Here is an 18,699-nt window from a genome sequence, read left to right on the forward strand (position 1 = left end):
AAGACACAAGAAGAAAATAATATCCTCCTAGCCTACTTAGCCAAAGGTATTTTAGTTTGGGAAACAACTTAGGTACTACAAAGATGTTATAGTGGAAGTAATACAAACCACTAAGCAATTACGCCAAACCAAAACATTGGACGCCATTGCAGAGCATCTCTCAAGAAAACTTCGGGAAGCAATTTTTACGTACTCAGACAAAGAGCCTTCACCACGAACTTCATGTTGGTTCCATGAGAACTCCAGTGACATAAACTTAGAGACGAGAGAACCAGTGTATACCAGAGATGTCAATGAAATAGGAAAGACCAGAGCATGCCACTGTTTCATACATAAAATTGCATTTCAGCAGGCAGATATAGCAATTATTCACCCTTTTCCAATCTGCATACCATAGAAATATGTGATTTGCCAATTATCAAAAACTAAATGTAACCATATCCCTGACTCAATCAATTAACACTACATAGAGAAATTCAAGAACAAAATTGAAACAGAACAGGGAACTTTGGGTACTGAATACTAACCAAATGGTCCAATCGAATGCCATAAGCACCTAGTACAGATGAAGCCTCCAAACTTCTCATCTGGCAATAATCAGAAGAATGTCAGGACTTATACAACAGAACAAAGCTATAAGTAGTGAAATGCATGTATATCAAACAAAAAAGGTTAGGGAACATAAAGTGGGGAGAGGGGGAGGGGAATCATAACCAAGTTGAGCTTTTGTTTGTCCTCTTACCCATTGCCTGGGTAGCATAAGAGATCAAGGAAAAGGGTATTTTGGTAAAAATACTAGTAGTAAATGCACAAAGATAAAATCCTTTACACATTTTTACCAATTAAAGTCATTAGACAGCACTTCTAACACATTTTTATCCATAAAGCAAGATGACAGCGATCAACAAACACTCGACCACTTGTGCAAGCCTAGACAAATTAATACAGAAAATGCATGTACAAAGTTAGATTCTTAGACCTGCTAACAGTGGAATAATATGCTAAAATGAGACAGTGATTGGGGGAGATTAGGGAAGTTTAGACTTGCCAAAGGATGTAAAAATGTTTGAGAATGAGAAAGAATACTAAGCCCATGTTTTCCTCCATATGATTCCACAAGGATCCTCTGGAGCTACCATTTCATGTTTCCGCATTAGGTTGAGCTTTCCCAGGACAACTAAACAGTACTTATAGCTTGGCTTAACACAACATATGGGATCAGAAAGCTCCCTCATAAATTCTCACTTCCAATTATTGGAATTTCAAAAACAGAGAAAACCAGGATCCTTTTAAGGTCTTAGTACATTCCAGTTTAAGAAACTGGCCTCATGTAGGATCAGTATGGTATTGTATGATGGGGCCATGGTTCCAAAATGTTTCTAGGGCTTGAGAGATTATCATTTAGCTCCAATTGTCTATATCCATAACGCTTGATGGATGAAAAATGATATTGTTTCTAGTTAAACTCACTAGCTGTATGGGTAGCCAACACCAAGTGAGTTGCACAATGCATAATAGAGTTGTCTTTGTCAGTAAAGTGTCTGTGGTATACATACAAATTCACTGTGCTAAACCTTTAAACATAACCAGCTATTTTGATCAATCCAATTTTGCAAACTACATACTTGCCCTCCAAAGATAACAGAAGAATCCATAATGATTTTTGTGCAGCCAGACGAACTTTCCAAAAGCTAGAAGAAATAGTTCAGAGGGTAGGCTCTGTTACACGTGTTCAAAATTTCCTCTATGGTTGTTCAGACAAAAGATTGAAAATGAACTAGGTCTTTCATTGATTCCAAGATTTCAAGCTTATGCCGTAAGATTCATCATCTTTAAAATTATTTGCAATTCCATTATAAGACTCACCGAACTCATTTCCCGGGATAAACAGTTCGATCCTACGTAATTATCCGATACTTGGACTCATCCTCCTCGTGCCAGTAGTTAAACAACGTAAATCTCATCTTTATTGTGTAATACAATGCACTAATGCGGTAATGCCAATATCGCATCACTAAATCATTGAAAATTGGGAGAGAAGTAAAAAGAGGGTACAGAACTTACAGGTAGGATAAGCGCACAAACGAAGATGGAGACAATGGTGGATATGCCAGCACAAACGAACCTTCGGATCATGAAATTATTCAAGGATGCAGGATGATGAAGGATAATATTAGGAGCGTAGAGAATCGCAACATAGAAGACAGTCATGGCACCACATGCAAGCACCGCAGCTGGTTTCGGAACGTAGCCCTCCATTTCCGTCGAGTGAAATACTGGCAATTCCCCAAATGGTGATTCATCCATGAAGACGACAGGAACTCGATCCAAAGAAAGAATCAGTCAAGATCCAAAAGATACCTTATCGTTTCTTCAGAGCCAGGGACTCAAGACGTAAGGCAGCTTGCTTGGCTATCTCTCCGGTCTCCGCTCTTTCCAGGTTCTTTGACTATGTACAGTATTGGAGACAGAGACCACTGCAAGTGGGAAAAATAAGATAGTAATGTAGAAAGATTGTCGGAATATACTTTTTATTTTCTTCTGATTGGATGCAAATAATCGTTCAGATCCATTCCCTCTCGACGCGGGAATGAGGAGACGAGCTTCGGCCTACGCAGACGCACGTGAGGGTTTGGGACTTGGGACTTTCCGATGCGACAGGTCCTACGTTATAATAATTCCTCCTTATGCAATAAAAAAATAGAGAAATTTGGATTAATTATGTGCAAAATTCTTCTATAAAAATAAAATGAGCAAAATTCAATGCTGAATTTCCCGCCACGGCGATGATGTTTAGGATGTTCGTAATGACCAAAATGGGCACGGACAATAGGGGGAGGGATATTCAAACAAAAATCATAAATAAATAATTAAGAAAAAAAATCAAATCTAAATATAACACTATTATAATTTATAAGTACATTGAATTATCATTGTCATGGAGAGTGATATCCTATCCAATTTGGTAGCCATGAGTATTGGTGGTTTTTAGACTTTATTATTCTCAGTATGTACCTTGCAATCGATATTACTATATGGTATTATGAAGGCATTGATATTGCTATGTCGCATAGCGAATACACATCGTTTAGATATAAATGATATAATACCTTGCACTAAGCATATAGACTAAAATAAAAATTTTGATAAAAATCTGTTGATCCACTAGGTGCATTGACGACTTATTTAAGAAGTATTTGTACTCACATATTGATAGATGCAAATTATAACAAATCACATACATGCACTATGTTAAAGAGCATTTGCGCAACTAAGGCTATGATGGATGAACATGAATCCCTCCACAAAAGTGCTAAATGGGAATCTGATTGGGCTAGGCATCGTGAAGCCCTAATTTCGATTCTAAATAACCCAGTATAGTCTTTTGATCCTAACCCTACAAGGTAGAGCCAAGACAACTTAGACACTTCATCTTGGATTGACCTTGATTACAAAAGAATGAGCAAAGTCATATTAAGGGCTTAAATATGAGGTACCAAATTGGATCCCTAAATGATTACTATAATAAAGATAGATGCCGTAAGATCAAACCAAATAGTGAAAATAAATAAAATAGTAACTAAGCGATGAGCCCAATTTGCAAACACTAAAGCTTTGTAGACAACAAACAAACAACAACGGATTCACATCCTCTGTAATTCCTTTCCTTACAATTCTTTCGTAGGATTGTGCCATGTGGCATTTAAGTAATCCAACGGTTACCTAAATTAAATTAAATTTAAATTTTATTTACACCACCCATAAATTTGAATTTATTTAAACTCTAGTTTGTTGGTAATCGTTGGATTAGTTGAATGCCATATGACAGAATCCTATAAGGGAATTGTAGGAAAATAAATTATAGAAGATGTGGAGTTTGAATGAGGTTGAAGTGTATAAATTAATATAAATTGATTCTACTCTATAAGACAAAAGTTAGGATCAGATCAGCATAGTTAGGATGAAGATCATGATTTTAGAGGTCCAAACCAACTCAATCTTGTAGGACTTTGTTACGATTCTATGGCAAATGTTGCAGTGATGTTTTGAATTCCAGAGCAGGCCAATGACGCTGTATTGAACAAAACAGGATCATTGACCAGCAGTAGCAACTAGCAGTCCTCAACGGTGGCCGGTTTGGAACTTGGAAAAGCAGCATTTTCCAGTCAACGAGAGTCGAAGGATTTTTAGCCTACGCCGTCTTTTTCTTTTCATTCTTTCTTTCTTGTTGGGTTAGAACTTAGAAGCCAACGCTACCGTTCTCGCGATTTTTATTTTTTACTTCAACCGTGGGTCAAATATGTCTTTTACCAGAAAAGCCGAGATAAATCAGATAATGAGATATTGGCGTAGCTGAAGTATAAAATGTAGACTCCTCTACCATCACCAGGCCAATCAGATCCATGAATTTGGCTAAGGAAGAATTCCGTGGCTGACACGTGTACATTCTGGCGAATATAGCCACAGCAATATTCTTCTGCAAAAAATAAAAAAAAAAAAAAAAAAAATAATAATAATAATAAAATTAAAGCTCTCTACAAATAGTTGTTAGTTTTCGTTACTTATTGATGATTTGCATAAATGCTCTGTGATATATGAAAATTCCTCCGTTTCGTTCAAGGGGAGAGGGTTGCGTTTCCCTAACGAACTATTTGTCAGATTTGTCCATTCCCTCCAAGTTTTCAAGAAACAAGTAAGCAGTTCCTTCTACGCGTCTTTCATATTTCATAGTGCGATGATTCCAAACTATTGCTGCAAAGTGTTTCGTTCCTGATTCCTGCTTGTTTGACCTGTTCCTGTATTCTCCTCGATCTCAAATTTATTTGCAGATCGAGTGATTGATTTGAGCATCTATTGTGAAAGTCTCCCAACTTCTACACACTTAGATCGTGAATCTTCCTGCCGTGTATCACCTTGGATCTTTCGTCCATGGCGAAAGAATTCAAGGTTCCCCCTGTTCTTTTTCCGTCCGGTGGAAATCCAAGCACCGGTACGCAACAGCGCCGAGGTCCTACTGTGCCGTTTCAGCCACCACGCTCCGCCAACCCTAGTCTTCCATTCATGTCCTTCGATGTTTCAGCCGGTGGCGGTGGTGGATCTCCCCCGCCCCCAACATCGACGCACTTCTATCCTCCTCCTTCCTATGGCGGAAATGGGTTTGGAATTGGCTCGGGCTTCGAGGACGAGCTACCTTTATTGGAAGAACTTGGTATCAACACTCGTCAAATCTGGAGAAAGACTATCTCCATGTTCCATCCCCTTAGAGTGAACGCCAGTCTTCATGAGGATGGAGACTTATCAGGTCCCTTTCTCTTCCTCATGGCTTTCGGCCTCTTTCAATTGCTTTCTGGGAAGATCCATTTCGGCATTATTTTGGGTTGGGTTACGGTTGCTGCTCTTTTCCTCTACGTCGTCTTTAACATGTTGGCGGGCCGCAATGGGAATTTGGATCTCTACCGTTGCTTGAGCCTCCTTGGTTACTGTATGCTGCCTATGGTGATCTTCTCGGCGTTATCCTTGTTCCTTCCGCAAGGAGGAGCGATTATTTTTGCGATGGGTGCATTTTTTGTGCTATGGGCGACGAGGATTTGTACACAGCTTCTAGTTGAGCTAGCATCTTGCGGGGATGAGCATCGGGGTTTGATATTTTATGCTTGCTGTCTGATTTACATGTTATTTTCGCTTCTTGTGATATTCTGAAAGTGATTATTGCAAAGTTTACAATAGGAGAGTTCCATTTATTGTTGTTTTAGCTTCCTTCTCATAGTTCTTATTGTAATTCTGTTTTGCCCACTTTGTAAAGGCAACCTGATTTTCAGGTTTCACAACGTATGTGGATTGTTCATCAGTAGGTAACTTGGATGGATTGGCAACGATTTGTTTTATCCTTTATGGCCTTAATTTTGAAGGTGTTGCATTCAAAATGAAATTACTGGCTTCCTTGGGAATATGTAATGTCAGTGAAGTCGTACTTTTGGAAGTTTTTCCTTACAAATATAGTTTGTATGTTTGTGATAATGGCTTCGTAAAGTATTGTGTCACAAGTAGACGTGAAGTCTTCTCTATTTACTCAATACCTATTTTAGAGTAGGCCAAGTAAACAAAAATTTTCTTTCATTGAATGCAACACTACCTAGTCCCTGCATGAAAACATTCAGCATGTTGAGAACATGAAACAATACTTGCATACTGGTAAACAATTATTTTCAGTTCAGGTTTTCTTCCATGCCATTGATTTGGTTAAATTAGTTGAAAATGGCATCCAAGACTGAGGAGGCTGCAAAAAGTTACATGTTCAAGGAAAAGACAACCTATACTGGGCAGGGCAGGAAGGTACTCATAGCATCTTCTTTTTTATAATGTGTTGATGTTGGATTGGCTGAAGATTAATCCTCAGCTGGAAGCAGATGTGGACAGTATGTTCACGATATTTGGTGGCCAACTAACAGTTTCATGAAAAGCCAGTAATCTGGGAATGAACTCATAGACTGCAGGTCTCACTGTCTAAACTACCTGCTTCCCGTATGTACTGTTTAAATTTGTAAGCTTAGCGTCGATTAAAGAGGGAGGAAAATTCTAATGCTGAATACATGTGGTTGGCTAGGAACAGTAATACTAAACTGGTGGGATTGATTGGTGTCTTCATCAATGTATGGTCAAACAAATGCATCCCACTCTTTTTTGGAGATAAATCTTGCTTTTTGTTAAAAATATTGTTTGCCTTCTCTACAGGAGTTCACTCATTTGACTGTCTTAACTAGATTTCCCCTTTCATTTTCTAAATGTGCATTTCTTTTATCTTCTCTATTGATAGGTTCATTCTGGGTGTCACTCCCATGTTCATGGCTACTACTACAAGAACAAGCCTTTTCCCACCTAAATAGGGTCAGCTACATATCCTTTCTCACCTTTCTCTGAAGGTTATCTTAGGTCTGCCCTTAATTCTTCTAATTCTTTCGATCTGAATTAATATTCATGGCTACTATTTGTGTTTTATTAATGTATCAGAAGCTAGGGTTTAACCCAGGTGGATTGTGTCTGTTCTGTAGCACATGTTTGGGTGTGAAAAACTTTGAACCAATTTTAATAGATCATAAAAAGTTACCAGATTGAAGAGCTCTGTAAACAGGAGTAAGGAATTTTACTGCTATCAACTTTATAGAGTAAGAAAAAACAAAATATGATCAGTTTTTGTTTTGCAAGTGCTTGTTTTTGTAAGGTAAAAGATCATTTTGGTTTGGCTGTGCTCCTCATAAGAAGTATATGGTCGAGGTCTTCTTCAATGACTCGTGGAGTATGGCAACGAGGTAAATGAAGAACCTCAAAATGTGATAACATGTAAAAACAACTTGGAAGGAAATGCCCTGGGCTGGTTTATCTAGTCACTATTGAGGCATTTATGATGGTAAGTCATGTCAATTGATTCTGATGTGGATATTTTGGGCCTAAAGGAACAAAGGATTCTAGTTACTGTGGAGGCATTTATGATGGTAAGTCATGTCAGTTGGTTCTGATGTGGATATTTTGGGCGTAGAGGAGCAAAAGATTAATGATTTTGAATTGTGAGATTGTTAAATTTGAAGATATTTGAGGTGAAAGTGATTACATGTTTGGTTTGTTGGGGAAATACCTAGATCCCAAGTGGTTTGAATTGTCTTCTGTCATGTAAAACTATTTGAGTAACCAACTTTTTTAAATGAAGAAGCAAAAGATTATGGGTCAATAAGTGATTATTAGTTACAGATAAAGAGGGAAAGAGGTGAAAATTAGATTCTGTGGTTTTTAAGAACCTATGAAGAAGATTAGATGGAAATGCATAAGCTGCTTCAGAAATTTATTTACCTGCTGCTTCAATTTTTTAAAACCATTCTATAAACAGGCAGAGATACCTAGACAAAGACATGATGCAGCCTCAATTGAATGGGGGGCCAAATAGCCAGGATTTTATTAGAACCAACTTAAATGAGTCCAAGAAAGGGATTCTTGAAATTTTGGTTGGGGTGTATGAGATGCCTCTATGCAGTGTGTTGCTTTCAGATGGAACAGTGCCAACTTTGGTTAATACAATGTGATGGAACGATCTAGCAATCCAGAGGATGGTTCACATGGGATGAACTAGGAATAAGATTAAAAGAAGAAAAAGTTTGTGGGAGATTCTTGATATGGGGTGACTTCCTTGAGATGGGATTTGGGCTTCTAGGTATTAAATGGGCAAAACTTGGAGGGGATGATCATATTAAGTTTGGTGATGATCTAATGGGTAGATTGGCTTGGATGTAGGCTTTAGGGAATCCAAAAACTCAAGAACCTGCTGTTTTCTAGGGTTAGGATGCTGGGATTTGTAGTCAATATTGTTGAAGGCAACAATTTCAAGAGCCGAGCTGACATAACATAAACTAATTGGTTCTTTATTCTTCCTTCAAAGGGAGTACTGATAGATAGCTATTCAGCCTTCCAACTCATAAAAGAAATACAATATTAAATCCTAAAAAGAAATAGAACTTGAAAATCTATTAGACTTGGGACTTGACAATTGAAGCACGAAGTAGTCACTCTTAAGGCCTTTAAAGACTTCAAAATTGAAATAAAAATTATGAGGAAAGACTGTTATGCCCTTATTACTTAAGCTGGACATAATTACATTAAAAACCTAATTGAAGCCTGACATTGAAAAGCATTGGAACAACTAAGTATGGAAATGTTTCCCTCCTAAAGCTGCAGCCTAGCATGCCTAAGGCCCTCATTGTTGTGGCAAAAAATTACTTAGTTTGTCGTATTGAGAAATTACTTAGTTTGGTCTTATCTTATGAGTTTGTCTTTAACTAATTGAAACAAGGGGGAGCAAACCAAATGAAAAAGGGTGAAGTTATGTTGATCAAATTGGACCAATCTTAATGAAGTAAAAGTGGTGGCAGAGGGTGTAGGGAGTGTAGGGATGAAGTACAGAAATTTGAGAAAGTTGACCAAATCCAATCCAACCTTATTGGAGTTGAAGATCTAGAGAACGAGATCTGAGAAGTGATCTATAGTACGGATTAGAGAAACAAATAATTGAATTTAAAGAAGGGCGAGAATTCAAATATGATAGAGAAATATTTAGCAGTGACAAAGAAGTGGTAATGCATCATGCATGTTCTGGGTTTATAATTTGGCAAACTTCTTGTTAAGAACTTCTACAGTCAAGAATATGAACTGCTTTTCAACTAGAAACATTCATCCAACTTCCAGAAATAAAAAAGGGCCACCTAATGTACCCACACAACTTGACATTCGAATGTGGGGACTTCTTGTTCTATAATGGAAATTACAGTTAAAATGACACCTTAGCTATCTCTGCTTCCTACATTTATCCACATAACATATTCAGATGACTGAAACTTTGAATGAAAAACTGCTTGAGATGCTGATGAAAATGCCTTTCCATCAATTCTTCCTGTCTAGAAGTTTTCTTTGTGTTCTATGGATCCACAATTATACGCGGTTAGTAAAATACTGTGATCCTAATCCAACCAAAGATCTTCCAAGTTCCAGCACATGAGTACATGTTTCCAAACCAAGGAAGATGTTCAACAGTGCAACCTCTGAAGTTGTGCGAGTCAAATAGGTTTATGAGACAGCACTGAAAGCTGTGAAACTTCTTTCACAAACCAGTAACATATATTCTTTTGGCTGTTGTTGAGTAGATGGAAACCAGTGTCTATGATTACGAAAATAAGCTTGTTTTGTTAGGTATTCTATACATGTTGGGCATTTGATCCTATGGTTTCCTATATAATAGGTCATTTTTATGAACCTTGAGTATAGTGTTGCACATGGGATTAGCTGTTTTTGTTCCACTCCTAGTTTTATTTTGGTGTTTTTCTTTTAAATTGAACTGGTTCAACCTGTGGTTCAGTTTAAATGACGTTGGTAGTTCTCTTTCAAGCATTCAGATGATGACTTTGTTTAGTCTGATTAGGTTACCAAATAGTTTAAGTATTGTGTTAGGCCTTTCCTCTTTACACTAGGAGTTTACTTTTAAGTCTTTTATATAAGGTTGTTAAGTGAGGCAAGTACTGAAATCAAATTATGAGTAATGAAAAGCTTTTTTTGCTCTTTTCTTCTCTCTGTTGGAGATTCTTGTCTTTTGTTTGATTAAGGCTGAAGGATCAGTGTTTGGCAAATTAGAGGTACACCCCTGGACGTGCAAATTGTTATATTTACATCCCCTGTAACTTATTACATTACAAACTTCCCCTTGAGCTTAACACAATTAGCTTTAAAATGGGAAAAAGCATATTTACCCTTGCTAAATCTTCTTGTTAGTGAGAAAGCTTGAATTAGTCATGGTTGTTCTTTACCCTCCCCTCTTCTTCTATTTTTCTTTTTCCTTGAAAGTTGAAGTGGATTTGAGGGTAAATGAGGGCAGTTTGAGAATTTTGAAAATAAAATAGATGATGATAAGGGAGAAATAAACTAGCTCGAACCAGTTTGGATAAACCCAGATCGGACCAGGTCGGTTAAACCCAGGTCGAACCAGGTCGGTTAAACCCAGGTCGAACCAGGTCGGATACACCCAGGTCGAACAAGGTCGGATACACCCAGGTCGAACAGACCAAGTCAAGGTCGGTTATACAAGCGTAAAGGCAGGATAACAAAGTGAATCCTAGTAAATTGATAACCGAAGACAAAGTATTCGACTGGGACTCAATAACTCATATTTGAGTAGGACTCAATCACTAAAGTTCGTATTGTAGTCCAAGTAATGTTTTAGTTCGAGACGAACTCATACGTGAAAAACCTATAAAAAGGTAAGGGAGCACAAGAGAAAGGTACGCTGAATAGAACTATCACTATTCGAATCATTATTGTTCATTACTTTCTTGTCTTCCTTAGTCGGATTCCTAACTAGATCGTCGGAGGTGAAAACTCGACCTCCACGGTAGAGCTCATTCTTGCAGGTTCAACCGGCTGAAGGGACGAACAGGATTGTGCAGCAACAGATGCCAAGTTATCACCTGACCCCATTATTCTAACAGTAGGGATGTGTATGATATATAAGTTGAAAAATAGGGTAAACATAATTGATTAAATTCCAAAGGGTGTAAACATAGTAGTTTGCAAACTCAAGGGGTGTATAAGTTATCTGCTTGTGTTTGATCTAGTTGACCCCTTGCTGTGCAAAGCGTAGGTAGATCATTTGAAGGTATATTCCAATTGACACCTTGGGGTGTGTTGGATTCTATTAGGAGTCTAATAAGAGTTTGTATAGGAGTTAAATTAGAGTTTGCATTCATGTAAACTTCTATTCCTTGTAATAGTCTACTTTCCACTTTGCTATAAATAAAGGGCTTGAGATCATGGATCAATAAGCCATTCTACTACAATCGTTTCTTTCAACATGGCATCAGAGCCTAAATTCGATTAGGATCTTTTTCTTCTCTTTCCTTTTTTTTTCTCTGCACTATCTTTTTTTGTTCTTCAGTTACTGCTGCAAATTCGATTGGGTTTTTTTTCTTCTCGTTCTTCACGCACTATCTTTTCTGTTGCAAGAAGACCACAGAAAAAAAATATCAAAGAAGAGAAGAACCATCACTGCTGGTTCTAATCCATCGACCTTCTTTTCTTTCTTCTTTTCTGGCAGTTCCGTCCTTTTTTCTCTCTTTGTTCTTTGTTCCGCTGCACTACATAGGCTCGATTAGGGAAGGCCAAGAAAAGAAAAAAAAAAAAAAAAGGGGAAAGAAGAAGAACAACAACCGATTCACAGACTGCTTCCCTCTTGTTTGCTGCTTCTTGCTGCTTCTTTTGATTAGAAGAGAAATCACATCGCACACTGTTGAAGCTCCTAATTTTTTCAAACCCATCGCCTTTTTTTTCTGGCAGTTCTTCAAGTTCCATTGCACTGAGCTCGATTAGAAAAGACCAAGAACAGAAAAAAAAGGAAAGAAGAAGAGCAGAAGAACTCCGCAAACCCATCTTCTTCTATCTTCTTCTTCTGAGTTTTGATCGATCGCTGCTCCTCTACCATCGCCTCTGCCATCGAACCAGGTAAGTCTTCAATTTTTTCAGGTGTGAGCGTGTGAGGAAGAAGATATCGTTGGTTATTTTATTTGGTTGGTTTTTTGGGTTCAACCTCTGTTTCGGTTTTTTTAGCTTGGTTTGGTTCAGTTCTTGGCTCATTATCCAAAATAGACAAACCATATTTTTCCTTTTTGTCTTTGGTTCTATTAGCCAAAAACCAGTAGACCAGACCAGATTTTTTCTCTAGTTCTATTAAAAATAAATAAAAAAAATAAAAAAAAGGAGAAAAATTGTCTGAGTTGTTTGGCTATTGCATTCTGCGACGTTTTTGTTACTTCGAAAGGGTGAAGACTGAAGAACTGCAGATAATTTTGTCAACATGACAATTATTGATGATACTACTGCTCCCACTAGATCCGAATATTTTTCCACTTTTCATTCTCTTTCGGTAATATTTGACGGCACAAATTACTTGATATAGTCTCGATCTGCTTACCTGACTATTGCGCTGGAAGAGGACTAGTTGGATACATTACGGGCACTACTATAAAACCCACTACCGCAGGTGTTTTACAGGATAAATGGATATCAAACGACTCTCTTATTATGTCATTCCTTTTGAATTCCACGCATCCAAATATTGCCCGGGCTTACCTATTACTTGATACTGCAGCCCAAATCTGGAAGGCTACTACTGAAACATATGGACAGTTGGGGAATGATGCACAGGTTTATGAGCTACGAAAGAAGCTTCATGAGACTACCCAAAAGGAACTAACTGTGGCCCACTATTATGCTGAGTTGCGATCTCTTTGGCAATAGTTGGATCATTATGGGGATTATCACCCCACTAATCCAGATGATGTGGCGACATATAAGAAGTACATTGATAAGATTCGAGTATATGACTTCTTGGCAGGTTTGAACGTGGAGTACGATCATATCAGAGTGCAAGTCTTAAGTCATTCTCCCTTTCCTACACTAGAACAGTCTTATGCTCTTGTTCAGTGTGAGGAAAGTCGTCGATTAGTCATGCTTTATACTCCTATTATGGAGAAATCAGCTTTACAGTCTGTTTGCACTAAATCTGATCCGGCTAAGGAGATTGTTAAGTGTGAGCACTGTCACAAACCATAACATACCAAGGAAAATTGTTGGAAACTGCATGGGAAGCCTGCTGATTTTGAGCAAAAACGAGCACAAAGACAGGGAAAACAAAAGGCTAATCTTTCTGAAACAGTTTCCACCACACCCTCTGCAGACGTTGGTTTTTCACAGGAGGAGTTCGCTACTCTGCGACGTATTCTGCAGTCTTCTACTGCCGGTACAGCCTCAACCACTGCTTCCTCTACTACCCCTACCAACTCCTACCTAGCTACTTCAGGATCTGGGGAAGGAGATTGGTCGTGGTAAATGGACTTTATTTGCTCGAGTCGATTGGAGGATCTACTTCTGCTTTGACTACATCTTCTAATCCGGTCCATTCGGTAATATCAGACCTTCATTAGAGGCACCGTAGGCTCGGTCAACCCCCGTTCAAATTTTGTCATTTTCTCTAGATTTGTTTTCCTGATACTTTTATCTTACCATTACAATTTCTTCCTTTTCAAGTTTCCCCATTGGAATTTCCTTTGTTATTATCTTCCCACATGTAACGCTACACGTGAGGGGGAGATTGAAGATGTCTACAATTCAAAGCCTTTCATGTAGACTTCCTTATGTAGAATTTGATCTTTGTTACCTTTGAAAGTTTGTCCCTTACCTTCGCAATCTTCCACTTTGGAGATCTAACATTGCTATAGAGCTATCTTTTTGACTATGCAGAACTTGATCTCTGTTAACCCTGGAGATTTGCCCCTTAACTTGACATCTTCCCTTCGGAGATCTAACCTTGCAAAAGATTTGTCGTTTGACCTTTGCAGAACTTGATCTCTATTACCTTTGGAGATTGTCACTTATCTTGACAAATTTTCCTCTACCTTTGGAGATTGTCCCTTGGCAAACTTTCCCTTGAAAGATCTAACATTGCTACGAATCAAAACTTTCACTTTGGCTGTTTTACCCTAGCTATTGTTACCCCAAAAATATATTTTCCCTCAGATTTGTGTAGAAATTTAGTCTTCTCAACATTTGAAGATTCTACTTTTTTACTTGGGCGTTCTTCCTTGGAGACATAAAGTTGCAGTAAAAATGAGGACAAATCAAATGGAAGTCTATAAGGCAGACGTAATCTATAAGTTTGAAGATCAAATTGCAGATGTTTACCTGGACAGATGTTTTATACTTTTTTGGTCAAGTTGGACATGTGTGATATCCATGCCTCAACTTGAGGGGGAGTGTTGGATTCTATTAGGAGTCTAATAAGAGTTTGTATAGGAGTTAAATTAGAGTTTGCATTCATGTAAACTTCTATTCCTTATAATAGTCTACTTTCCACTTTACTATAAATAAAGGGCTTGAGATCATGGATCAATAAGCCATTCTACTACAATCGTTTCTTTCAACAGGGTGGGAACACAGTGGTTTGTTCAGTTCTTCATTACTTCCCCATTATCATTCTACTCTCAAACAATCTGATGCAAAGGTCCTCTTAATTAACTAGGGAAAGGTCATAGTGACATGATTATTGAGGAAAGAATTGGAACTACTGAAACATGGTAGGCAATACTCTTTTGAAAAATGAGAAACTTGAGTAGTACTTTGATTTGTTACCCTTTCGGCCCTTCCCTTACCTAAATATTTTTAATTCCCATTGTTTTCCTGGAATTCTCATTTGATTTCTTTCCCCATTCCTAACCTTGAATATTTGTGTTCTGTTCCTTGGTTTCCTCATGAGTTTACTCCTATCCTCCATAACCCAAATCCAATAGCCATAATCCCCATGTTTTAACCCTACAATTGATTCACTTTTTGGTAACCTGGTGTCGCTTATGTTTTAACTATTCAAATCTAGGACCACATTAGTCTGAAACGTCCCCGTCAAATAACTGTTTTAAAAGAACAAATTTAACCGTCAGGGGCTATTTTTTAGTGGGTTTGATTTATGCTTCTCTTTTCTGTAGTCCACTACATTTTATTCTTGCTTATCATGAATCATATGGTTTAAGGTCATATATGTTGATAGATCACCTTTGGTTGATGGAGATCCAGTAGGATTAGGTCATTCTGGATTGCATGATCTAAACTAAGGGAATGCTGCTTGAATTGAAAATGTGCCCTCGTTAATACAATCGTAAGATGATTGTTTAGTAATCTCTTAATTAATCATTCTGATTGACATTGATAGGGTATCGGACATACGTTATAATGTTATATATTGATACACCAAGACTTAAAATCCATTGAAACCAAAATTGTTCTGACAGGTTTATAAACTTGATTGAAGAGAAATTCAACAGGGAATTAAAAACTCAAATGGGCTTAAAGTTCTAGTTGAAAGTCAAAAGTATGGCCATGAATAACTCCTTAAAAATGAGTATGTTCCAATGGTCTTATTTTGGAGTTATATGAGTATCCTACTAGGAATGGCGTTCTTTAAGATAGAATTTTGGAAGTGGCTATTGATGGCAGATGGTATGGAGTGCAAAAACCAGCAATTAAAAGAGCATTGAAAGCCAACAGATTTCAGCAATAATATATTAATACTAATCTAAAATCTAAAATCTAAAATAAAAAAGAAAAGTCAATCTGATCTTAATGGAGTTGAGCTAGTACCCTAACTTGAATCAGGACTCTAAGAGATAAATTTTTGAAACCATTGTGTGCTTATGCTTATATATGCTTGTATATGTAAGCAAGAGATTCTCCCGTTGACCCTGCCAAATTAAGGGAGGGGGGGTGTATGTCATCTCAGATGGGCATTTATGCTATAACTGCATTCCCCCCCCCCCCCCCAAAAAAAAAAAAAAAAAAAAAAGTCTGGACTGGATGTACATGCACAACCATGCATGAAAACTTTTGCCCATAGGTATATTGAGACTTTGAATATATTACCAGGGGCAAAAGTCAGGTTATATCTTGAGAGAATTTTTGGTGGTGCTCCGATTAAGGCTTGTCTTGTTAAAGTGGGGATGTTTTTGTATGACTAGTGGAGAGGATAACTTGCTTGCCAATTTTAACCAAACCTTTCATCCTTGACTCTGCTGTTGTATGCTCCCTTTCAAAACTTCAATGTCAAGGGATACTTTGATTTCCTCTACAAGGTTTGTCATCAGTTTGGGGGTGGGGTCCAAGATTTAGATCCCAACATTATGCTGGTAATTTACACCATGGGGTTCAAAACAATAAATAGCTTCAATCAGGGAGTTGTTCCGCCAGAACCCTATATCAAAGCTGAGGCTATGGTGTTTTTTCATGGAGTCTTTGTCATGCTAGTGTGTCCTTGTGGTTGCTAGAAATACTGTAGGTGGACATATAAAGTTAAGTTACTGATTCCCTTCCCCAACTCAGAAACAAATGAAAGTAAAAGAGTTTGATCTTTGTGTCTCTTAGTCTGCAGTCTTTATGATATATTTAGTAGCTGTAATTTGAATACGATCTTCTCCGTTATGCATGTACTTTGACTTTATTGTTGTTGGTCATTTTCTTTGTTAAGTTACTGATCTGCTAAAGAGGCTTTAATCGATGCTTCCAAGGTTGGGGTCATTTTTGTCTGGACAAGTGAAAGGGTGATAGTACTGTTGTAAAACTTATTTGTAGTTACTTATCATGAAAATCCCATTCAGTATAGTTAATGGTCCAAACTTATATTCAATGGTTTTTATGTGCGTCTCTCTTTTAGGTCATTGGTTTATCCTATTATTCCTATGACCTTTTGCTTCTGAGGTTATCTTGCAAGCATTGATATCATATAGAAAATAAATAACTGAACTGTTTTGGTCATCTAATTGCGTCTAATGGTGGGACATTATAAATAAAAATGTAGTTAATATTGGATTTGTTGGTGGATATCCTAACTGTTCTTTCAGGGAAGTATGCTTTCCTTTTTATTTTTAATTAGTTAGAACAATCTTTTGTAGTTTTGTTACTGCATTTGGTAGCTTGAGGACTGGTGGAACTGATTGTTATTTTGATAACCTACTTTATTGACCAACAGTTTTGTTCAGAGCACCTATGTCACATAGGATTTATGTTTTTGTTTTATTTATTTATTTATTTATTTATTTTAACTACTTACTAGCATTTTTACCATGAGTCTGAAAATTTCAAATATCTAGAAATTTCAAATCTATGGAGTTATAATTCATAGAATTAATTGTTTGGTTAACTTGAATTTGTGGAATGAAATATGTGAATTCATATTGAAAAATTATTTGGTCGACGTCATTTTTGTGTATGCGAAAATGTTTAACGCTTTTATGGTAGGAGAGATTACACCCCATACCCATATATCTATAGATTCATTTTTTTTTGTGAATTTCTGGATTTCATGAATCCAATAATTTTCACAACCAAACGGTTATATTTTGCTTTCATGAATCCAGAGATGTGAAATCTGAGATTTCACATCTCTGGATTCATGTAAATTTTTCCCCTTCCAACTGTATTTTTTACTTATTAATCACTTGCTTTTGGGCTTACTTTAAAAGAAAATCCGAGACAAATCATGTAGAATAATCGAATAATCTCGAATACTAATCGGCTGGATATGAGATTTCCAAATCGCTGTCCAAATAATATTCAAGCGGATTCAAATTCTCCTCAGCAGATTTAAATACGAATTTTGAACTTACTCTGTATCCAATAAAATGTCAGAACAGAATTTTTTCTTTTCTTTTTTTTTATTTTGTTTAGATTCTCCTAAACAGATTCAAAGGCGAGTTTCAACCGTTCATTTACATCCATCATTTGCAAAGCATACTAATGTAATAGCAAAAACATTATTTTTTGGTTGTCAACCCAGTTTGGCTTTGCCCTGACTAATCCGTTGTTCAACCCGGGTTGCATACCTGGTTGTCGTAGGTGAGTTCAGCAGGAATTTTTTACATCCACAAGGTTTCGGTTTATCTGGACTAAGCTTCTTACCACTTGGACCAACCTCGTTGGTAGCACAAAGATCTTTAATGAGAATAAAAACTGAAACCACAAAAATGATACCAAAATTAGAACGCTAGTTTGAATTTTAAAACCTTTTGGTATTTTAGGGCGGAGCAGGGAAGGCCAGCGACAAACAAACCATAAAGGGAGTCATGGACAAGAAATGTCAACTCTTTAGAAGTTAGAACACCAACTACCCTTAGGCCTAACGCACAAAACTCTTTAATGCCTACAAACATGTCACCATGCGTTAATGGTAGTTCGCGTTTGAATTTTGGATTCTATCGAAAAAAAAAGGGTTCGAAATTTGGAAACTTTTGAAACTTGCCGTTTCATCGTTGTAGATTTGTTGAAGACCGTTTCACCTACCATCTTCCGCAGATCCGTCCAACATTTATATATGCACATTGAACTGTGTTCGACGTAATTACTGAATGAAGAGAGGAGCGATGGCTTGTTCCGTAGCCATTGTAATTCAAGGTTATCCAGAGAAAGAAACACCTCAACAACATGGTAGATCCGTTTCGGAAATGATGGAGGATGATGATCTGTTTGAGATCGATTTGAAGGCGGTCGAGGAAATTCCACCACCATATTATTGGGAAAGTTACGTGACAACCACGGGAAGCGCCCTTTTCGCCAATTGCCTTCTACCCATTGCAG

The 18,699-nt window shown here is 37.4% G+C and overlaps 2 protein-coding genes across 3 annotated transcripts in view; one reads left to right on the forward strand and one right to left on the reverse strand.

Moving 5' to 3' along the window:
* Window positions 1-2,603, reverse strand: part of FACE2 (farnesylated protein-converting enzyme 2) — a 34,994-nt gene extending 32,391 nt beyond the window's left edge. Inside the window, exons 1-4 of one of the 2 annotated variants that reach the window (XM_089164357.1) lie at window positions 2,362-2,603; window positions 2,065-2,276; window positions 528-587; window positions 109-321 (exon numbers count right to left, since the gene is read on the reverse strand). In XM_089164357.1, coding sequence (XP_089020483.1) covers window positions 109-321; window positions 528-587; window positions 2,065-2,259 — 468 coding nt within the window. In that variant the 5' untranslated portion in view covers window positions 2,260-2,276; window positions 2,362-2,603. Of the gene's footprint in view, window positions 1-108; window positions 322-527; window positions 588-2,064 lie in introns of both variants that reach the window. The other variant, XM_089164351.1, reaches the window with a different exon arrangement.
* Window positions 2,604-4,549: 1,946 nt separating this feature from the next.
* Window positions 4,550-11,719, forward strand: LOC149027635 (uncharacterized). The gene is made up of 2 exons (XM_089164370.1): window positions 4,550-4,693; window positions 4,830-11,719. Exon 2 carries the CDS (start codon window positions 4,930-4,932, stop codon window positions 5,698-5,700), a length of 771 nt encoding a protein of 256 aa, XP_089020496.1. The 5' UTR covers window positions 4,550-4,693; window positions 4,830-4,929; the 3' UTR covers window positions 5,701-11,719.
* The last annotated feature ends 6,980 nt before the right edge of the window (window positions 11,720-18,699 follow it).

Source organism: Hakea prostrata, chromosome 1 (assembly GCF_041222555.1).
Source record: "Hakea prostrata isolate BN-2017 chromosome 1, UWA_Hpros_2, whole genome shotgun sequence".
Taxonomy (NCBI): domain Eukaryota; kingdom Viridiplantae; phylum Streptophyta; class Magnoliopsida; order Proteales; family Proteaceae; genus Hakea; species Hakea prostrata.